General features: G+C 37.1%; 1 protein-coding gene across 3 annotated transcripts in view; it reads left to right on the top strand.

Annotated features, from left to right (window-relative positions):
* Positions 1 to 23,584, top strand: part of MAP3K15 (mitogen-activated protein kinase kinase kinase 15) — an 81,232-nt gene that overhangs the window by 48,624 nt on the left and 9,024 nt on the right. For all 3 annotated transcript variants that reach the window (XM_059839857.1, XM_059839858.1, XM_059839859.1), the window contains 13 exons: positions 1,873 to 2,043; positions 2,837 to 2,949; positions 3,955 to 4,114; positions 4,716 to 4,866; positions 5,260 to 5,367; positions 6,711 to 6,760; positions 9,729 to 9,824; positions 11,251 to 11,338; positions 14,842 to 14,975; positions 15,589 to 15,716; positions 17,444 to 17,574; positions 17,884 to 17,989; positions 20,356 to 20,513. In XM_059839857.1, the coding sequence (XP_059695840.1) occupies positions 1,873 to 2,043; positions 2,837 to 2,949; positions 3,955 to 4,114; positions 4,716 to 4,866; positions 5,260 to 5,367; positions 6,711 to 6,760; positions 9,729 to 9,824; positions 11,251 to 11,338; positions 14,842 to 14,975; positions 15,589 to 15,716; positions 17,444 to 17,574; positions 17,884 to 17,989; positions 20,356 to 20,513 (1,594 nt within the window). The remainder of the gene's footprint in view (positions 1 to 1,872; positions 2,044 to 2,836; positions 2,950 to 3,954; positions 4,115 to 4,715; positions 4,867 to 5,259; positions 5,368 to 6,710; positions 6,761 to 9,728; positions 9,825 to 11,250; positions 11,339 to 14,841; positions 14,976 to 15,588; positions 15,717 to 17,443; positions 17,575 to 17,883; positions 17,990 to 20,355; positions 20,514 to 23,584) is intronic.

Raw genomic sequence — 23,584 nt, 5'->3', positions numbered from 1 at the left:
GCTTGGTCCTTTGTAACAATCTCCTAGTGTTGTATTTGGTGTGTACAGGTTCATCCTTTGATGACCAGAAATGTTAATTTGCACAGTATTCCATTTTAAGCAGTGTCTTGATTTGTTCATTGTATTTTTTTCTTTAGTTATGCTTTTTTCAATCAGTACCTAACACCTCTTGATATCAACATAAGTAAATAACCGATTTCACAGAAGGCAGACTTGAGTCAAGTCTGGGAAAGCAGTGTTTTTTAGATTTTCTGTTTCCATGCTGAAGTGGAATATTAGGTGTCTTGTGTTTTCAGGAAGAGCTCAGAACACATGCCAACTTTTGTGGTCACAATATACAAGACCAGGGAACAACTGGACTTGAATATCAGGGCTTAATTTTGTTCTAAGCTCTGTTTACTCAATTTTCTGTGCTTTAATGTTAACAGTGAAACTTGGGTACTCTTAGTGAAAGAATCTGGTTTGACCAGAAGAGGTTTGGTTAGAGCATGCTTACCTGGGCAATGGATTTACCCCCGCAGTTTTTACCTCCTGCTTATTTCTTGTCAAACAGAAAAAATATACTAACTTTCTCCTTGTGTGCTTATTAGAGAAGACCAGTATTTATTTCAGAACAGTTAATCTGAAGAAAAAATGCTTAAAAAATATTCAAGTACTTGCTGTGAAAGTACTTGCTCTGCCAGTGACATCAAAGGCAGAATAAAGCCTTCACAACCAGCTACAAAGCTGTTTAATCTTATTAGATGTTCTCCATCACCTAACATGCACAGAAGCCTGAATTTTGCTACAGATGTGCTGTTACTGGTCTTATTGCATCAGCTGGTTACCTATGGAACAGAGCCCCTTTACATAAATATTAATCCTTTTGGGGCATGCAAGTAATTCATTTACCAGAAACCATTATCTGCTGCTGGTATTGCTGACAAAGTAGTCACAGTCCTTGTAGGCCTGTTCATGGGTACATAGGAGGGGACTGGAAAATTGTAAACAGTTCTGAAAAGGGGTTGGTAAATATTTTAAATCTCTCTGGGGATGAAAAAAAGTGTAGCTATTAAACTCTTCAGCTGTGTTTGCATTAGTCTTGCAAATAGACATTGTTCTAAGTGATTTTTTTTGCAGTGAATATTGAGTTTTGAACTTAGAAAAACAGCAAGGTCAATGGAGGCCAAAATTCTGACTGTTTAATAGTAATAAGGAATGGAAATGTTATTTAATCACTGTTTTCTTATTAACACAATTGTTAAATGTTTGTCAAAACATGAAGTGTGACAGCTGTTTATTTTCCAAGTCCTTTTGTAATCTGAAGAATTTTAATTAAGAAATACAGTTCAGTTTCACCCTTCTATTCTTGTTGGAGTTCAAACGTTCCATACTGAGCTCTGTCATTCTTTTGGATAAGACTGGCTTCTCCTGCAATTAGTTGATATTTCCTGGTATTGTTTCTGGATCCTCTGGATTCAAGATCACAAATCATGGACATAGCTGAATGATCTGTCACACTGAATGCTGAAAATGGCCATTTTTGTTAGGTGTTGTCAGGAATGAACCCTAAACAGGCACTTCTTTCTCATTGCAGGATGTTCAGGGTGTGCTTGTGTTGTACACAGGAAGGAATCAAATTAGATGGCACATTTTTGTCAAAGAGGAGTTCTGGGTTTGCATCAGTTCTTATGTGAGCTACACATAGAGACCAATGAAGGAGAGTGAATTTGGGTTTTATCAGTGAACCAACAATCATGCATCAGTCTAAATAAAGTCAAGTGTGTGTATGATGGATGGATTGTGGGATAGATGAGGGATACTGTTCTCCCATCTTGCAGTTTCTGTTTCAGGTCTGAACTCATTTATATTATTCTCTGTATTTGATTTCAGAAGAAATAACGCAGGTGACAGAGAGAAGGCACTACAAGTTATGCTTCAAGTCCTGCAGACATGTGATCACCCTGCTCCAGACATGTTTTGCTTATGTGGAAGGATCTACAAGGATATGTTTCTTGATTCTGACTGTAAAGATACCAATAGTCGAGATCATTCCATTGAATGGTACCAGAAAAAACAAAAACAAAAACAACCCAAAAAATCTGTTTAAAAGCATTTTCAGACTTTTAACTTCTGGATATGAAAAGCAGGGCTGTAATAATTAGAAGATCAGCTGTTCTACTTATCTCTGTTTTTCAGAGTCCTGTTTGAATAAGTGGTTTACTGAGCATCAGATCTTTGTACATGTATTTCCTTGCTTCTCTTTATAAACTTTCCTGGAAATTGAATGATCCACTTTATTTTGGGAGGGATGTTGACTAACCTATGTCTTTCCTGAGGAAATATATAGTTAATGTGTCTTAAGGCCAAAATAATATACAAGTGAGATAATGGAGTTATGTTAGTCCAGTGATAAACTGTGTTATGAATTTTCTTTAGACATTAAGGCATGCATATGCATGCAGGCTCTCACTGACATACTGTTCATATAGATATGTTTGTGTAATCATACTGCTGACTACAATAATTTTAGCAATGTGGGTTTGAACTGTAATTGTGCAATATTCTCCCCCACCCCCTATTTTCCCTAGCATGCAACATGGGTGGGTAGCAGTGAACTTGCAAGCTTCGGGTGGATCTCTTGATCCCAGCTAGTGGCAGGCATTCAGCCTGTGTCAGCTGTGTCTCAGTTACCTTTAATGAATATGAAGCTTTAAAACAAAGGGTTTGGGGCCATTGGTGCCAACTAGCCATATAATCCTTACAGTAAATCAATAGCTTAAAATACCTACCAAAACTTTGCAATATTTCAGTTCTTCTAAACAATGAGATGTGAGTTCTTGACTCTTCTCTGCAGGTATCGCAAAGGATTTGAACTCCAGCCAACTCTCTATTCTGGAATTAACCTTGCAGTTTTGCTGCTTGTTGCAGGACAACAGTTTGAAAGCTCAATGGAACTGAGAAAAATAGGTAAATAGCCACACACAGTGCCACAGGCAGGTTTTCTGCCTCTCTCCCTATAAAGAAAACAAAATACTTACAGTGATGGCTTGCATAGTCACAAGGGTGGTTCAGGCTTTTTCGTGGTGGGTCCTGGATGGCAGTCTAAAGCACAGGGATCTCAGTGGCACATTTTCCTTCTGGCTGCCTTGGAGAAGCTTTCTGGTATAATAGCCCATCTAAAGGGCCACAGAGACTGGAGAACAAGAAAGGACCAACTTCAGCACCCTATGTAAACTGCCTTTACTGCACCACAGAGATTATCCCTGCAGAACCAACAGGGCACAAAAAGAGGAAGAGACAGTGTGGCCCAGTTCTCCTCAGGAGTGCCAGGAAAGGGTCTCTCTTGTCACTGAGTTGAGAAATCCACAAGAAGTATTGCCTGGAAGGACCTGCCAGGAGAGTTACTTGTTGTCTACTTAGAGTCAGTCACATCTTCCCTGTATGTGCTAACTAAAACACATCACTTGACATTTACAAAGAAATCTCATAGTAGAAACAGATATGCAGATCTTCCTAGGGAGATGATAGTTGAATATTATATTTGGAATCTGGTCTTGCCTGAAATGCATATTTGAGCCTTAAATGTTGAGAGTGCAAAGGTGACTTTAAATCATTCCTCTGACCCTGCTCTGGGGTGGACTTGTGTGAACCTCTAGCCATGGATCTCTAGCAGTAAGTGCAGATGAGGACACAGATTTGTGCATCTTACACTGAGGATCAGGAGGCAGATAGCCCAGACAGGAAGTAAAAGGTTTTTCAGCCCTGTGTCATAGGAGTTCTGTACTGGAGGTTTGATTTGCAGATCCTGCAATGTGCGATGTTGTTTTCTGGGGAAAACTTACTCCTCCTTATTTTCATCAGTAATACTTAATCAAGTCTTAAATTAGTCTTTTACTGATCAATTTACCAGTAAAAAACACAAAAGAGTATTTTACTGATAGAAAATTGTGGTTTCCAATTGAAATTTTACAGGTGTACGGTTAAACAGTTTATTGGGAAGAAAAGGAAGCCTAGAAAAAATGAACAATTACTGGGATGTGGGGCAGTTCTTCAGTGTGAGCATGCTGGCAAATGATGTTGGTAAAGCAGTACAAGCAGCAGAGAAGCTTTTTAAGCTGAAACCTCCGGTGTGGTATGTTTTAGAAGGCTGTTGCTCAAGTACTAAACTGTGGGGAAATACACAAATTTAAAATATCTTGCAGTCACATGGATAACTTAACTGGATTTTTCAATCTTAGATTGATTGCAACTCAAACTTTATGCTTTGTTCTTTTATTATGAGAAGGAAGAGGGAAGGTGAACAATTAAGTTATCTAACATTGTCAGGATATATCCCATTGAAGCACGTATTTTATAAGAAAAAATTTGGATATTAGTAATAACTCCTTGGGAGGCAATTGGGAAAAATTGTGAATCCCATTGTTTTCAGAGTTTAGGTAGCTGCTGCTTCCCTCCACCATCTTGTAGTTCATCATATCCTGTCTAATCCCCATGTAACTACTTGTGTAACTATACCCATTTGCAAAAAGCTATTGTTCATGAACATCCATGTGAGTTTATGACTCAAGGCTTTGTCTAAACTTGCTATTCTTTCCAGAAATCTGTAAAAATCAACATTACCATTTCCATTGTGGTAGCTTTTAAAATGCATTTCATTTTGGGTGTCTAAGTCAGTGAAGTGGTTTTAGAATCTGGTTTTCTCTCTGTTAACTCACTAATTCAATACATTCTAGGTACTTGAAATCATTAGTTCAGAATCTGATACTAATTCAGCGTTTCAAGAAACTCACCATAGAACATTCTCCTAAACAAGAAAGACTGACTTTCTGGCTAGATATAATTTTTGAGGCAACGAAAGAAACAACTAATGGACTGAGATTTCCAGTAAGATGTTATGTCCAAACAAGTTTTGTATGTTTTATGTTTCTGGATAGGATATTACAAGAATTGGAAGACTCTAAACATAATACTTAAAAATTTAATTGCATGTTGTTTCACTGCATGAACCAAACCCCTGTGCTTTCTTAATCTTTATGCTATAAAAAAATTAACACACCAAACTAAAAGCATTCTAAGAAATACTTGTCTCCTATAACAAATTATGATACTGCTATTCTCTTGTTCATAAGAACACAGACTTTTCCTGCCTAGTCTTGGCCTCCTGTCTCCCTTGAAAATTTTTTAGGTCTTACTTCAAAATTACATTTTGTCTATGTCTGAAGATACTGTAGTGTATTAGCTACTAGTTTATTAAGGAAGAATGTTCTCTGTCTTCAGGTTTTGGTGATAGAACCAACTAAAGTCTACCAGCCTGCCTATGTTTCAATCAACAGTGAAGCAGATGAGAGCTCTCTCTCTTTGTGGCATGTCTCTCCCCCTGAAATGGTAAAAGTGTCAGCAAGTTTGTTAAATGTACTGATTAGTTTTACAGAAAGTAATTTTTTACATGTAGACTTTGGAGCACTTTACAATAATTTTAAATTTGCTACATTTCTGTGAAGTCCAAGCCTTAGCATCTCTTGTGCAGATGCAAAAGTTGACATTTTACAGAGAAAGTAAAAGACTGTGATTAGAAATCAAATGGTTCTGATGTCATTCAGATTTAACTTTTCTTGACCGTGTCTCTTAGAAGTGCATGGGTTATTTGGTCTGCTCATAATATTTCTCATTAGAATTCTGTGATTTTAGTTAGGGTGCAGGTCAAAGATTAAAAGTAAAGATAAAGCCCAGAATTGTGTTCAATGTTTTAGGCATTTTAAACTTTTACAGCTGTAATATTTGAAACTAGAAAACGTGGCCCGTGACAAGTAAGTGTCAAGAAATAAAATATTGGGTGTCTTGGATTATTGGATAAGGCACAGGGAATTAAGAAAGGAGTAGGCACAGTTATGGACAGTGTCCGCTCTTAAAAATGAGAAATAATTTCAGTTTCACATTGAAAGACTTGAAATCCACAATGTGTTTTGCCACACTTTCTTAGTATTACAACAACACAGATGGAGAGTGGACCAAAAGCATAGAGTCAAAGTGTAAAAGAAGCATGTTGGAGCAGAACAAGGCCATGTAATTACCTGGATCTGTGAACAGTTTTTCCTGTACATTTTAATACTTCACTGTTTCAGGTGAATGTGTCTGACACAACTTTGCTTTGTGGAACAAATTTTTGGTACATATCTGACATTGCTAAAAAAGATTGAGCTCGTCGCTATAATTAGATTTACGGAGGGCTGCAGTCCTAGACACAGGCTGTCCTTCCTCTGTTTTGCCTCCATTGTGTTCCCTGGGCCAGAGCTGTTTCTCTCAAAACCTCTTAGGGAGACTAGTGAATTTGCCTTTCCCTTTGAGCCTAGATAAGAGTAGGACATAGTCTGCTCCATGTTTAATGTGAAATGTAGATGTATTGCACCAAAACATAACGTTTGGTAAATTGTGCTGCACAACTTATTCTTCAAGTTGAATTTACATGAGGAAATGTGGCCTTTGCTTCTACCCCGTGCCATTTATATTAATTTTTTACTCAAAATGAAGTAAAATAGCAATGTATGTATAAGCTATTTACCCAGGTATCTTATTTCAAAATATGGGAGCAGGGGGGCAAAAGAAAGAGACAGAAAGAAGGAAAGAGAGAGACATGTTGGAAAGCCCTTCTTTTGCTTACCATGCTGTGACTTTGTTTTCAATATTAAGTCATTAAACTGTGGTTCATTTTATGCCTTTGTTCTTTACAGAAACAGATTCATGAATGGAATTTTACAGCTTCTTCCATTAGGGGAATAAGGTTGGTTTATTAGTAAACATTTCAGTGTCTTTTTGTGTTTGTTTTATATTTCCCATAAGTGCAAAATCTTGATTTTACCTTAAATCTCTCTCTTTCAATGGCCTGTTATAAAAGTTTGTTCTGTCCAGCTTGCCTTGAAATGTCACAGAAGAGTTTGCCTTTCCATGCACTATCAGAGCTGTACATTTCTCCTAGGAGCACTCAGATCTGAGAGGGTTATTGGGTGTCTGTGTTCTCTGGTAGACTTTTTTGTTTTCCATTATGTAACTGATTTTTGTAGATTTTTTTTCTAAATGTTTCACTGAAGTTATTGCCATCTCTGCCTTTAAAAACATGGAGGGCAGAAGGGAAGAAGAGCCCTTAGTGCTTCTTGCTTGCTTTCATAAGTGAAAGAAGACTTTGTTTTTCTTTAAGTAAATGAAACCATATTATCTGTTTTCTGTATGGAATTCAGAAATGCTTCTGATATGGCTTTATTTAAATACTTGCTAGCTAAAAGTTGAATTATTAGAGAACTAACAAATGAGGCATACATGTAGTTTTTGCTAAGGACAGAAAATAATTAAGCTGTAAGTAGACTACTAGTAGAGTTTATCAAGGACTAACCTTTAAATAGTTAAGACAGTTCCATTTTGTGATGCTTAGATCAATGAAAACACTAGTCACAAGTAAATGGGTGAAAATATTAGTACCAAAAAGGATCAGAATATTATATAGAAAGAAGAGGATTGTTCTGAGAACTGAAAGGATAGAAAGTATTCACATTTGGTGTTATTAATTGCAAAATGCATGACTACATTTAGAAAGTAGATTATGTATGTTAAGTTGGGCTGCTTTGCTGCCAATAGGGTGAGAGACAGAACATTAGGAGGGGAAAAAATTTAAACTTACCTCTTCTGTGAGTTATGCAGACTGCAGCTAAAAACCAGAGGAACTGGTAGTTCAGGGAACAGTATAGGGAACACCAGGTGGGCTTTTGCCTTCTCTCTGAGCTCCTGAGTCTCTACACTGGTGGTTCTGGCCTTTCTAGGGACAAAAATGGCTGTTGTCTGGGGCCACTTTTGTGGCTGCAAAAGCTTAAGTGCTCGACGAACCTTCTGATTCAAGAGCAAGAAGAAATTCAGAGACTTAATGGGTTCTGTAGTTCTGAAAGGAGAGGGCTTCTAGGCTTTGGTCTTGACTAAGAGTGCCTAATGTTTTAGGTCCCAGGTTTGCCTTCCCTGAATTTGCGTAATTTCCCTAAGCAAGTAAGCTCAGGGAAGTATTTCTCTGACTAATATGAGGGGTGGTTGAAAACCTGAAACTGTGGATTTGAACATAAATTCTATCATAACTTCAGTCTTTTCTTCTAAAAAAAAGAGCAGGCTTTGGTTTAAATGATTTTGCATGGTATTTTATTCTATTACTCCAGTGCAATGCAATGTGAATTACTGAAGTCTGTGGAACTGATTTAGAGTAATTCAGCACAAAGTTTCTGTACCACATTAATTACCTTCACTCAAAACAATGCACAGAAATTAATCTTTGAGAAAGATAACTTTAATCAAAAGGAAGCAAGCAATTAATTTCATTTGCTTTGATTTTTAATCATTACTGAGTGATTAAAAATCACTGTCTTACAAAGCTCAAAGAAGCAATCTTTTTAAAATTTATTGGAGTTAGATGTTTGCTTTGTATGTGACAACTTTAAATTACTATCCTTTTGAAATTGCATTCCTTTAAAAAAAATTGTAGTCTCAGTTAAAACACATTCTATCAAAACTCTTAAACTGTATTTATACTAACCAGTTCATCTTTTATACCCCATACATGACAATGTTTATAATGTAGTACTGTTACTTAGGTAATGTCTTGACTGTCCTATGTTTGCCCCTGGAAGAATCACCTTGCTTTGTCTCTTAGTTCTCAAGTCTGATATGTGCTTGTCTGACTTGTTAGACTAGAAATTGCTTTACTAAATGAAACTAAAGAATGGCATAGTTATTATTTTCACATATTTCTAGAAAAGTTTTCAGGCAAAATTTGGATTTTTTTGAACATTTTTGAGGTAGCCATTAATGGTGCTTCAACAGGCAACATCAATTGGTCACGTAACATGGGGCGACTTTGCTTAAGTGTGCTGTCATGTATTTTAAGTAACTGGCTCAGCAGAAGATATGCAAAATAGAAGAGTTTGAGCAGATCAGACAAGAATCTAAGAAATTTTGTTAACTTAAGGCACAAAAATACCTTAAGACGCCTAACAACTTGGGATTATGTAGCAAAATACTTCAGTGCAAATGGTTGGCATAAGAGGTTAATTCTTAGATTTATTTTCATATTGATACTGTGTTTTATGGCATTTCACTTTTTGCTTCAGTGCATTTATATGGGATATATATGACACTGGCACAACACAATATGCAATAAATAATCTTTTTCGGAAATATTGCTGCAATTTGGAGTAAATATTGGTCATCCTAAAACTTGGTTGTCAGTTTAAGGCCATAAAAAGTATAGCCCAAGAAGGATCTTTTATACTGTTGGTATTTCCCAGGTCATTTTTTTTTTGTAGAAGCAATGGAATGATAAAAACCTGAAGTACTTTTCAATCTTTAAGGAATAGCTAAATTAGTGTCACAGCAATTCACTTTCCATTGAGGTGGCATCAAGTACTAAGGAGTCTGATGGAATTGTGTAAAAGCAGAAGTGGAGGTGAACAACAAACCAACCTCAATGCACGTCAGTATTTTACCAAAGTAAGCAGGAGCTTATTTATCACAATGGAAATAGGATCATAGAATTTATAAATAAGCTAAAAACTAGTTATTAGGAAAATATATATAATTACATACTGCTTCTCTGAGGTAATTAACTGTGAAAACTATATTTCTTAAGTGTTCATAATTAAAAAGAAACCCCCCCTAATTGCCCTATTTCTTACAATAGTTATATCCAAAATAACATTTTCCTAATGTGAATTTTACAGCATTTCCAAGTTTGATGAACGGTGTTGTTTTCTTTATGTCCATGATAACTATGATGACTTTCAAATCTACTTTTCTACAGAAAACCAATGTAGTAGGTGAGTTCAGTTTGCATGGGTGTTGCATGCCTCATCTATATCCTAAATAAAATTGATTTCATAAAGATTGAAAACCAATATTTTTGCTTGAGAAACAGATTATTTATTTCTTCACTTATTTTTTCTTGATGAAGAAGGAATGTAAACTCGGTGATGCTTAAGGTAATTAGAGCACCCATTATACTTCCTGTGTGATTCTGGTTAGTTTATCTACAAATCATTATGTCTGAAAAAGCCTTAACCAGTTTAATCTAAATTACAGCTATTATCTTATTTTTTAAATCTTGGCCATGTCATGTAAGGTGCTACATTGTTTCATGTTCCCTTTTGTGTCTGTTCAGTTTGATTTAAATGAGAGTATCTTAGTCTGGCAAGAAATTCTAACTTACATTGTGTCAGAGATCGGTGTTACTGATTGTACCTGTAGTTCAATGTTTTCTGATGATCTGTTGTCTCTAAAAAGTAAGCAGGCTAACTGAATTTTAGGCCTAAATCTTTACAGACTACATTCTGCCTTATGACTGGTAGTTGCAAATACACCTTCTGAATGATGTAGGAGGGAGTTGTTAATACACTTAGGCTTTGGAACATAATGGAATATTCACTATTTCTTGCAATAATTACTACTTATGTATTACATGGAATAAACTCAGGTTAAAGAAAATTAGTAGCTTTGCAGAGTGCATTGCATAAAAGGTAGGAAACACTAAAATTAATGTTACCTCCTCAGCCTTAATTTGGCAGTGCAATTTGTGTGTCATGAAACATGGCCAGGTTTTTCATGCCATATTCAGTGTGCTGCAGGAGTCAGTTCAAGAGATGTCTCTGTTATTTAATGAAAGAGATGTAAGAGATGAAATTATTAATATTTTTAAAATGTTTAAGTAATTGTTAACAATTTCTTACAGAGTTTGAAAAAAAATGAGTGGCTCAGGCAGGGAACTACAGGAAAAAATGTTCTTGTACTTAAATATCTCCACCCCAGAGAACTAGAAATTAGTTAAAACTCTTTTTCTAGCTACATTACTACTTTTATACTTTTAGCTTTCTGAATATCTGACAAAAAGCTACAACTTCTGTTTTTCTGAAATACCGAGTAATCACACTTGCAGCCAAACATATACTGAAAAAGTGTTTGAGTTGAATTTACCAAGATTTTACTATGCAATTGCAATAACAAGTAACTATTAGGTTCTGCTACAGCAAACATAATAATTTTATAAATAGTGAGGCTTTTCAGTTGTGTTTGATGTTCTTCATCATTTAAAATGGGATAAATATGGAGAAAGTCAGTAATGAAAGCAAGCTGTGAACATACTAGTCAGTTTATTAGCTTGAAAGCAATGCCCAGCTTGCAAGAATCAGTTTAATCTGCTTCCAAAAGAGTATTCTTCTTTGATCTTGTGCTTTGTATTTCTTTTTTTAGATTCTGTGGTTTAGTGAAAGAAATTTTGTCTGATGCAGTTGGTAGTACTTTGGAACTAGAAGGAGAAATAGATGGAGACACATTAGAGGTATGTCAAGGATAAAAGATCTGAGAACTCTGAAAGTTGTTCTCAGTCTTCCCTGCACTTTCATATTGGTAAAATAGAAAGATAAACAGCATTTAAACTCCTTAATTGTATATGCAATTTAAATTCTTTCAAAATTATCTGTACATGAGATTTGCATTCATTTGAAAAGACACATTTTTAATGAAGTGGGTCTGTTACTACTGTAAACTGCATAAATCCTTAATGAAATGTGTTACTGTGTTTGTATTCTCTTGTAAACAATGTAGACAGGCTTCTGTCCCAGAGATATTGCAGGTATTTAGGATCAGATTAATACACTGTACCTTTTTCTTACTGTACCTTTCTCACTGTACCTTTCTTACTGTAACATCCAGATTAGGAATCCAGTAGCTGTAGGCTTTCTTTCTAATTAGTACAGAGAGGAAAAAAAAGAAAAGCAACCAATTTGGAAAGGGTTATTTGCATTTCATGTGGCCTCAGGTTGGGAGAGGTGAATCCATGTCTTCATAAGAGAAAGTGACTCATAGCAGATGTCCGCATTAAATACATAACCCTGTATTTATTATTCTTCTTTTTATTTGTTTTGAAATCTGAAAAGCCACCATAGAAGGTAGGTTGTAAGTTTTATTTGTGGACAAGCAAATTTAATCAATCAGTGAACGAGCATGAAAACCCTCCTGTGGCTTGTTTGAGCTGGGCATCTTTCTGATAATGTCTCATTCCAGCAGTTCTCTTAGGCCAACCGTTCAGAGCAGCTGTTCATGGTAGTGAGCTTTTGTAGGACTTGAGGCTTCAGGGGATGAAAAAGAAAATATAGAACTCTCTGCAGTACTGCTAAATGTAGTTTCATAAAGTGGGAAAGATGAGTTTTTGCACTGGGGTTTGTTTGGCCACAGAATTCTTTCCTCAAGCGGAAAGGACAAACACACACATCTGTTAAGCCCAGTTTAATACATCCATCTGTGGTCTTGACACAGCCTCAGGGCTCTTCCTTGGTACAGACAGGGTATTAACTATAGCTGCAGATCTTTATATTACATAATTATGTACTCAGCTAATAGCAGGGCTATCTCCACACAACACAGTCTGTTCAGCTGTGTCACAGTCTCTCAGAGGATGTGAGCTCATCGTGGCTTGAGCCTTTTAAAAACTAAACTGAAAAAATCACTTGACAATGCATAGCAGGAAGTAATCCTGCATGAATGAATGACACATGGAGATGTGACTACAGAAATTAATTTTAAATCTTTGAGCTATATCATTCTACCTGTCTTGAAGTTTTCACTGTTGTCACCTTGTACCTACTGTCTTAGCTTATGACAATGAAACAGAAATCAGGATTTCTGAAGGGGAGAAATAATTAGTTTAGTGTATAAATAAAGAAAGACAATGCCTTCCTGCAGCTTAAGATCTTACATTTAAGTGACAATGAGAAAAAGGCAGCTTTATGTGGTCTTGATGGGTTCCACTAATACAGAGAAAACAATTCTTACTGTTAAAATAAAACAGTTATTTGTATTTGGGGAAGAGGAAGAAATAACCTCCTGCAAAGTCTGGGGCAAGAAAATCTGATTTCAGTCAGAATTCTTAAGAGCATGTTGTCACTCGGGGTTGTATATTTTATGTATATACTTCAGTCTAATTTTACAGCTAGCAAGTATTTTGAAGGAGTGTGAATGTTGCAGTTCCTTCAGCCTTGGGATATTCACTTCCATATATTGATAAGAAGAAGTTCCTATTACTTTAAGAATACCTGCTGTACCCCAGTTGGATTATGTAGAGAACACTCTGCCTTACAGAAGGTCAGATATGAACACTTGTTTGTTTACTTGTACCTACTGGTTGGATTTCACAGCCAGTGGATCACTTATTCAGATTTTTGGCAACCAGCAGTGGTTTATTCAATATTTGTAGCTGTTGGGATGAGAAGAGGCAAATGTAAAGTGACATCAAGTATATACAAGTTTATTAAACTGTCTACTAACTGGCATTGAACTCTAAATACCAACAGTTTTCGTGTATCATGGCACCCAGACTGGAGAACATAGATTTCTCCATGGTAATTAAAGGTTGGCTTAGGACCAGTGTGTTGCAGATGGGGTTGCTGTCAATCCTAAATTCTGCAATGTGACTGCTGTCTTTTTTTTTGCACAGTTTTATGTCATATGATAGCTGTGAAAGCTGGATGTGCTCCTACCAAAGAGCCTGGCAAGTTTTGCATATGGCGTTTTGGGTCAGTTATGCCTATCGTGTAACGAGATTGTGCTGTGAACTGTGAAGTGCTGAAATGTGGTAAATGGAGCTGTGCTAAAGCTGTGCTTGCTCCAGTTTAGTTCCACTGAGCAGAATATGCTGTTAGGATAAGTGACAGACGGCTTTCCTTTAGCACATTCCATACAGCAGCATGGAACTTGCCATCTTTGCCAAGGTGAAGAGGGGGAGTGGGGATACTGCAGCAGCAGAGCTGCAGTGTGAACTGGGAAGGCACATCAAAGAAATTCTCCAAGGCTGCATTCTTGTCACAGTTACATTGGACAATGCAGAAAAAGTAGTCATTGATAGAAAAGTCAGTAGTTATGGCCACTGTAAAAAGTTTTGTTGTTTTTTTTAATAGAGAAATCACATGAGGCCATAGAGAATACCCTGCAGTTTTCCCATATGGGATATCCTCTTGGATGTGGGAAGATAGCAGGGGAGAGCTGTGTACTCCTGACAATATCTGAAACTATGAAATTGTCTGGTTCCTTTCATCCTTCATAAGTTCCCTGATTTGAATCATGGATATGCTGTTCAACCCAACTTCCATAAGAAATTTGGTTTTATGTAGTGTCTGGGGTATGCATTCATTAAGCATCATTCACTCCTTTAGAGTAGGAGAGTTCTGTCACAAGGTCGCTATATAAGGTGGTGTAAATGAGTGTAACTTTACTGAAGTCAGTGAACCAGCATGGAGTTATTCAGCTGGAAATATGACGCAGCACGTTTCAGCAGCAGTGGAAACCACCATTATTTTAAAAAATAATTTGTCGACAAGATGAACATTTTTTCTGCCCTTTGGAAAAATCTCATGGTGAGAGGGGATGTTCTGGGATGACTAAATGGTCCAGTTACTTTTATCTATTCATTAAACCAGAGGTTTCAAAATTTTAGTTTATGTTCCATATATTTAATGTTCTGAAGGCTCTGTCAGCAGTTCTTAGAGACAATACATGAATGGGTCCTTTTGACAGCAATGTTTCATTGAATTTGATTTATTGGTATGTTCCCGGTTTGGATGAATGCATCTTTCTCAAAGCTGGTTAAGGAAGATTGTATTACAAAGCAAGTAAGATGGAAATTCTACAAGTTGTGTAAAGCACGGGGCTGGTGGATAACCTGCTGTCCTACAGCTGCACTGCAGCAAGACCTTTGTGCTGTGCTAAACTGGCAGTAAGGCTCTCTGTAATGTCAAGTGTTAGTGATAACAATTTCTGTGCTGCTTTGTTTATCTTTTCTGCTTGCAGTATGAATATGATTATGATGAGAATGGTGAAAGGGTAGTTCTAGGGAAAGGTACTTATGGAATAGTTTATGCTGGAAGAGACCTTAGCAACCAGGTCCGAATAGCCATCAAAGAAATACCCGAGAGAGACAGCAGGTAAGACCTAGTTCATTGTTATATACACACTGTGAACAAAAATGCAGTTGTCTTCTGAAAATTTGGCTCTTCTTAGCATGTGTTTCTGTGTGGTTAGTTTATAAAATGCCAGTATACTGAAATTCAATTACTATTTCCTCCTACTATCCAAAAGTACCTTTTTGAGAATAAAGACTTTGTATTTTTTGGGAAAGTATATGATACATATCATAAATATGACAATTTAATAATTAGTATGTGTATCTTACATTCCAGGAGACATTGGGTTTAGGTTGCAGTTGTATGTCATTTGTATTCTTTTTGAGGAGGGTGAAAAGCATGAGAGGAGCTCTGGAATCAAAGACAGTGCTATGTATTGATACAGGAAACACACAAATAAATTCTTGGAGGGCATGTTTCTTCAGCAGAGTTCCTCTGAGATCTGTCTCTGTACTCTTTTGGAATAGGCAAGGAATGACACTGCATTTTAAGGTTGTGGACAAGATGTTTGCTGAGAATTGGAGTGGTATCCCTCAGATCCATTCTGTTGTCAAACTAGCATTTTAGCATAGCCTAGAACCTTTTCCTGCATGATGAAATAATCCTTGGTTGTTTTTTTTTTTTTTTTAAATAGGTACTCTCAACCTCTTCATGAAGAGATAGCACTGCACAAATATTTAAAGCATCGGAACATTGTCCAGTATCTTGGATCTGTTTCAGAAAATGGGTACATTAAGATTTTTATGGAGCAGGTGCCAGGAGGTTTGTATCATGCTGAGTTTGGTCTGCCAAAGGAAAAGCATTTGGGACTCCAAACCAACTGAAAGTCAGTAGATAAGCACTTAATGTGTTTGTGCACTCTGTATGGCTTTTATGTTGGGATGTTAACTGTATAAGTCCTTTTTCTTATAGAAAGAGTAAATTTGAAGAATATAGGTCCCAGTACCCTCTCCCTTTTCTATAATAATTCTAAACCTAAAGAGAAGTCGTTAAAAGTATATGGTTTCAAATGCTCATGTGCTAAAAAATAGTGGAGTTAGAGCTGTATAGTCCATTGAGCTCAAGTGTCTGAATGATGAGTGGAACTTTCAGTGTAGGTTTCTTTTTGAGCAGTAGCACTGATAGAACAATTAAGTACTGTTATTTAACTGCTGTGTACAAAGGACTGCTATTCCCTAGATAGATTAGAGATTAAAGTGAAATGTGTTCCTTGCTCATAATTTCCAGTTTCACTCTTCTAGCCTTCTCTGCTGGAGGAAGAGGATGTAAAATCTTTGTAACCTCTCTACCTTGTTTCCATCTCCATTTTGCTATTTACTCTTCAGTGTCAAGGATGTGTCAGAATGAATGTTAGATTTTGCATTATTTTAATTTGCAAAGTAAAAGCAGAAATAAGAAAAATGGGGGGAAAGGTTCAGATTTTCTAAGAAAGATCCAGACAAACATTCAAAGTGTAATTAAATGCATCCAGGGCATTTAGGAATGTAGAGAAATTATTTAGCTTTTGAATCTTTGTGTCCTTCTCACCTGACAGCTGAGACACTGTGACCTGCATGACTCATGCAGATGTGAGGAAATTATATCAACACTTACACTTGTTTTCCCACACTTGTTCACAGTGTCAGCTGGTGTTGTTTCCTGTTCATATATGCACAATAAAGTGTGCTGTGGTTAGTTGCTAATGGCAAGATATTACTGAACCAATTTTGATATTTTAAACTCTGTAGCTAGTCTTAAAAAGGAACCAGCTGTTCAGATTATGAGATTCTTTGAGAAAACTTTACTTCAGAAAGCTGTCAGTTCCTCTAGCTGAATTTTTCTGGCCTTAAGTAGACCTACTGTACTTAGTTTATTTTGTGCTGAATAAGTAAAACTGTTCTTTATTTTGCCCCATGATTTAAATATTTGTGTTCTTTAAAGATTAGTTTTATTAGAACTGGGGATGTGTAGATGGCCCATCTCCTACTCTGAACATCCATTCAAGGTTTTTTTTCAGGAGCTTTCTTTCCTGTCTCTGAATATTGCCAGAAGTTGATGCCATATTTGTAAAGAGAAGGCTCTTTCTGATATAGATACTACCCTCCTGCCTCACGAAAATCAGCTTGTCTTTGCCCATGCCTGTGGTTCATGAAGTACAATGTACAACATGGTAGAGTGTTACATAAGGTCCTTGTTTCATTATGGGCTACATGGCTGATAGTTGTAGTCTCAGCAGTTGTCACAGTAAAGTGAGAGGGATGGATCCAGCTCTGTCAGAACATTTTTTCTTGTTGTGGGAGTAGAATCTGACCTGGCAAATAAGAAATAATCAGTCCAGAGTAGCAGCAAATTATTTGCTATGAGTGATCTAGCAAGAATTTGGCTTAATCATAGGTACTGCTTTTCTTTTATATTAGGATATTGAGCAAAGGCTTTATCCAGACTTACATGTTTCATGTTAATTTGGGGAATTTGCTATCTTGATACACTTTCTTTTTAAACTCCTGTAGGCAGCCTCTCAGCTCTCTTAAGATCTAAGTGGGGCCCAATGAAAGAACCTACAATTAAATTTTACACCAAGCAGATTCTGGAAGGCCTCAAGTATCTCCATGAGAACCAGATTGTACACAGAGATATAAAGGTAACTTTTCCTTTTGTGTGTCTTCTTTGATTTGCTTTTTATCTTCAGTTAGTTTTGCTTTAATCTGAAGTAGGATTTTTACTAGGATTTCATGGAAGCTGAAAACAGAAGGAAGGTATAAAGCACCTCCTTCTCCTTGTGCTCCTGAAATATTGCTTTGTAGAAAGGTGTATTACCAAGATAAGTGCAAACTTGAAAGAGTATTGAGATTGAGAATCTGTATTTTTCTGTCTCCTCCTCCCTGTTCTCTGCCTCCCTCCCTCCTTCCCTCTCTCCTACCCCTCCTTCCCTCTCCTGTCCAAACCACAGGGGGACAATGTTCTGGTGAACACCTACAGTGGTGTGGTTAAGATATCAGATTTTGGAACTTCCAAACGGCTGGCAGGAATCAATCCATGCACTGAAACCTTTACAGGTAAGATTAGTCTAGCAGGGTGTATAAGGGTTTACATGACAGGTTTAGCTTTTGAGCCAAGAAGCTCTTTGGCTTAGTGATGAAAACAGTATTGGGTCTCTGCAGGGCAGAGTAAATGGGAGTGTGATCACCATAAACATAGGCTTGATAGCTTTCTTGACTTTTTTTTTTTTAATTTAACTCTCTTATATTTTACTTTTTGGGGGTAAAAGTTTTTCTTCAAAGTGCTCCTTAAGTAACAATTGATTGTTGCAATTAGATCTGGAAACATTTGAATTTAGCAACTTTTTCATTTAACAGTCTTGGTATTAGTAACTTGCACACTTTCTAGATGTATGTTTCAAAGTGCAGAAAACCAAACTCAAAATTATGAACACTTTCAGTTTTGATGTATTAATTATAAAACCCAACCAACTGGAAAACAACAGTAAAAAGAACAGTTCACAGGAAAATTTTAGGCTGATGTGTTACAGAATAGCTTTCAATACAACAAGGTTTTAAAGTCTTGTAGTATTCAGGGAAAACAAAAATTGCTGAGCAGAGGGGGAAACTCCACATTAAAAAATGAATATGTGGTCACATAGTTTCTGTGATCAGTGGATGTGGGTAACATGGTGGTTTTACTTGTTATATGGCTTTATACAAAGGCTGATATCACAGGCCTCTTACTTGCCTGCAGTTTAAGTAAATGGTACACAGACAAAGCCGTTAGTCATGGACAGCTTCTGAGTGGAAGACAAAAGATAAACTTCACTGAAGTGAAAATCAAGACTTCCCTTTACCTCTCTGGTGGCATGTCTGCAGCTCCTCCAGCTTTCTTACAAAAGAAGCCATGCAAATAAAATTAAAGTTCTGAAGTAACTTACCTTTCTCAGGTTTTTTTACTCATTATCTCATTATTACTCTTTATCATTCTCTTTGCCTGTATTTTACATGCTGCTCAGTGACTTCTTTAGCAATTGATTGTCAGTAGGGATGATATATGGAGAACTGATATCTTAAGAAAAGTCACCATATCGTAATAAAAGGAGGTAACTCTTTCCTTGTGCCCTTCCTTTTTCTTCTCTTGCAAATTTTCAGCCCTGTTTGTGCCTTTGAGATGTAATTTGCCATGTGAATAAATACTTAAATTTATCATTTTGGATTTAAATCAGTAAGCAAGTAGCTATACCCCAGAGGACCATAAAAGGTCTCAAGAAATTTGGTTTTGTTCTGTAATGCAGTACATAAACCCTAGATTTCAGGTATTATGTAATACATTCACATGGTTTGAAGAGCAGGACTTCTGATGGTTTAAACATTATATTCCTCCATTCAAGAGACACAGCCTGAGGGCAAAGCTGTGGCTTGAACTTTCATTCTGCAGCAGTCACATCAATGAGCATATGATACCCTTTTATCTTCACCATATGTCCACTACTTGACAGTTCACAGCTCTATGGCAGTATGGTTTTATTGCATTCTGAAGAAGAAAAATAATTTTATTTAAAGATGTCATAACAGAGCTGATAGAAATTCAGGTGGAGAAAGAGCTGTAGTGTTCAAAACACTCTGAGCATATAGAGGTTTCTGCTGGTGGTGGTGTGGACTCTTCCTGTAAAGACGTCCTTAGCTGTGTTAGTGAATGGTTCAATAACAGGGATACCAAATTGATTCTATTTAAGTTTTTACTGTACTTTATCAGTATTATTACTAGTATTACACTCAGGTTTTCTATAGGCAGGGTCTTATTTTGTCAATCTGTATAACTTTAGAAATTCTAACCAGTTGGTTTGTTGGATTTTTGTTTTTTAGTTTTTTGGTTGGTTGGTTTTTGGTTGGTTTTTTTTGCTAACCTTGGATGTCAGAAATCCCAAGCACATCCAAGGAATCCTGGAATTCTAGACAAACTGTGATGAGTTGCCTTGCTTATTGCCCTGTATTTGCAAAACTAGCTTTTTTTCAAACTAACTGTTTGAAATTCCTTGTCACTAGTATTCTCATTATTGGGGTAAAATATGAAAAATTTTTCTCATGAAGACTATCTGTCACTTCTCAGATTTTGCCATCTCTTACGTGCATAATCTTTAAAAGTTGATGTCTGCAAAAATTGGATATAATTTTATTTTCTGGGGAAGCTATTGGATTATGTGGTGTATAGACTTTCAGCATTTGAAACCTTGTGTTAGAAAGGAGGGGCAAAAAGATGGTTTTAAAAAAGGATGCTATAACATAAGTTTTTGTCTAGTTTTCAGTGCTGATATGGGAGATAAGGTATTTGGCTATACAGGTTGCATTTCACAATTTTTGGCTTGCTGAGTGTTGTGTTAATCTTCCTTAATAAGTATGAGGAATGTACACTTGGCTGCTCTTTTTGTCCTGACCAGGAACCTTGCAGTACATGGCTCCAGAAATCATCGATAAAGGACCACGAGGATATGGTGCTCCTGCTGACATCTGGTCCCTGGGCTGTACCATTATTGAGATGGCAACAGGCAAACCTCCATTTCATGAACTAGGGGAGCCTCAAGCTGCAATGTTTAAGGTAAACACAGCTTTTTTGCTTTAGAGTTGATGAATTGTTGATTATAGCTCAATTTCATAATATTAATTGGTAATAACATTGTCTTACATGGGTTGTTTTGCACAAAGCCATAGTCTGACCTGTGTTTTAAACTCTTGCTCAGAGATCCTCCCCTTCTCTAAGCTGTATTGCTCTAGGGGTGATCAGTTATTTTTGTGCTGGAAATAGGTCATGACTCAGTGCAGCAATCTGAAAAATGAGTGAAGGCTTATGAAAACTAATATCCCCTGTGTTACTTTTTTCATCTCCTGCTCTTGGTTTATGATTTCCTTCTTGTAATCAGTCTCCCCAGTAATGACAAACAAGTTATTTCTGCTCCTTTAAGTAATTTTTGTAAGCTTCCTTCCCAAAAGAAAATGTTTTAAAGGCCCAGGCTCTGCAACAGGGATGCAGGAGATGTGGTGGAAGAGGGCAGGGGAATAGCTCTCCAGGATTTCCAGCATGTATTAAAGGAGTAAAATACTCTGTATTTTTCATTCCAAGTCCTTCAGGTCATAGCTACCTCCTCAGTAAGCTGTTGTCTCTATTACATTGTTTCTCTTAGTGTATCCATTTTCAAAGCAAAAATTAACACTTGAGAATCCTTCACATAGTTTTGATAATAATTTTTTTGTAAAAGTTACTTGTTCTATCTCTGTAACTAACAGGAGTGTAACAACTATAATGTTTCAAATAAGTAGACTGAAAATTTTTGGTTCTTCCTTGGCTTGCAGTAGACCTTTAGTAAAGCACTTAAGTTTTCAGTTATGCTTGAGAATTCTCATTCCTTTAGGGGGGAAAATATCCCATTCATAACTCTGCAAACTGCTTTAAATTACCAATGTTGTAATTTTTTCATATATCTTGTTGAAAGCCACTATGTGAGCTTAGTATCATCATTAATGCAACCATGGTGGCAAAATCAAGTCTTTATCAATAGGTACAGAAATCTGGGCTGCAATTCAGCATGACATGTAATGTCATACGTCACACTAAGCCCGTGAGTTGTCCCATGAACCACTGTTAAAAGGCAAAAAAGGGATGATTATATGTTTTGATACACCTATTTCAGTGGTATAATAGGTCACCTTGGTGCTGTCAACTTGTGGCATACCTCAGAAGAAGCTGCCTGGATGAACGTGGTTTGGCTCACTATAGCTCTCCTGAGGGAGCCATGGAAAGGGACTATTTTCCACATCACTGTAAATGTCAGATACAATTCTGTTGGCAGGTGCCTTTTAACCTTATGTACCTGGCATGTAGTTGTGACTGCTCAGTGAGTTACACATCTTATTTTTCAGAACAGTTTATTGAAAGTTTTTAGCATTCTTATTGTGGACTGTGTTAATGTACTACAGGCAGGCATTTGGTTTTGTTTCCTGTTTTGTGGCTCTACTGGGACCTGTTTGAAATTGTCTTGCTAGACACCATAGGGTACAAACCATGTTTTCTTTTTCTGTGTTATGAAAGTAAGCAAGCTGGAAACTGGATTTGAAACAGGCTGGCTAGGCAAACATGTAAAAAGAAGTCTGGAAATCTTGGAATATTGAACTTTTGAGGTCCCCACCTCCAAACATGAATGCTCTGTTGTGCTTAGGGCAGGTGAGGAGAGGGAAGGTTTAAGTCTCCCTGTGAAGTCACTTTAGAAATTGCAAATGACCAAAGACTTGGGCAAAGTAGAGAAAAGGGGCTAGTAAACCAAGAACTGGATAGGTCCTGGCTGGGTGTGCATTGCACAGTATTTATTCTGTGAGACAGAATGTGTGCATCTGTGTCTGTGGGAAAAGAAGGCAAACAAATGGCATTCAGTGGAGACCAAGTACACTAGTGTTGCCATAGAATTTGCAGGTGGTTGTGACAAAACTTAGTCCCTTTGAGCAACAGAGATTAAGATAGGATCAGAGACATGCTTTCAGACTTCTTGGCCCTGGTTTAAAATTATCCTAGGTTTTTTCTTAGCGCGTAAGAGTGAAACCTGGCACGAGAGTGCTGCCAGTTTGTGGCACTGAGTCTTGAATGTGCTCAGGTCATGGTTTGGAAGGCCTTAAAGCCCTATTAGCATTCTATTACTGCACTGTCATTCAAACAGAAGTAGGACTGCTCAGCATTTTTTCCTTCAGCTTGTATTCAAGCTGAACCAGTACTGTGAGCACTTAATAGTGCCACAGCGTGTTAATGCAGCTCTGTAATGAGATTATTTGAAAGCAGATGGCACTTAACTGCTGGGCTGCTGTCTCCCTTGTGGACACTACCTTTGTGCTTGTTCTCCAGGATGTGTTTTGTGTAAATATGCTGAGACTACAAACCATAATCTCTGCAGACATGTGCACAAAGGTTGTAACAGCTCTGGCTTCCAAACAGTTCTGCCAGATTGATATTAGAGAATAAGAAGGCAGCAAGGAGCTGGAAAAATCACTAGAGAGCAATCTGTAGAAGCACATTTTTCATTACTTAAAGACAGAGTCTTAAAAGAGACTCTTAAGTAATGACTTAAAATAAGAGTCATTACTTAAAGAATGCTTTTACAAGGATCTTGTTAAACCTTTGGACATCATGTGATTTTTAATTAAATAACATTGAAAGACTCAGAAAGACATCTGGCCCGAGAGGGGGGATGGTGACAAGGTCTGGCAAGGTCAGTGTGTGTATTTGTGCAAGGAAATTTGTCAGTGGCAGAGCAGAAAAGGTGTAGCCCCAGGCTGTTGGTGCTAGAGGAGGAAATTATTGCTGTTCTTGGGCATGAATATGCTGGAGGAGTCAGCAATTGAGAGAGACAGCTCTGTGCAATAGGGGGAGGGGTTTGTGGCTGGTCAGAGGAGTATTTGAAGCACTTGGTGTCGATAATGCCCAGATAACAAGATTGCCCGAAAGGAGATGATTATATACATCCATAGCTTGGCATTTATGTAATATCACATGGATATTTACACCATGTTTGCCATGAAATAAAACAGGATTAGAACCTTGTTGTCACTTCACTGCTTTATGTGGGACCTGGGTCACTCCTTTTCTACAAGAGTCAGGAGACGTGTGAGCAACTGTATTATAAGAAC

Source organism: Haemorhous mexicanus, chromosome 2, assembly GCF_027477595.1.
Source record: "Haemorhous mexicanus isolate bHaeMex1 chromosome 2, bHaeMex1.pri, whole genome shotgun sequence".
NCBI lineage: Eukaryota > Metazoa > Chordata > Aves > Passeriformes > Fringillidae > Haemorhous > Haemorhous mexicanus.
Note: the sequence above shows the minus strand (reverse complement) of the source record. Positions and strands in the feature narration are given on the sequence as shown.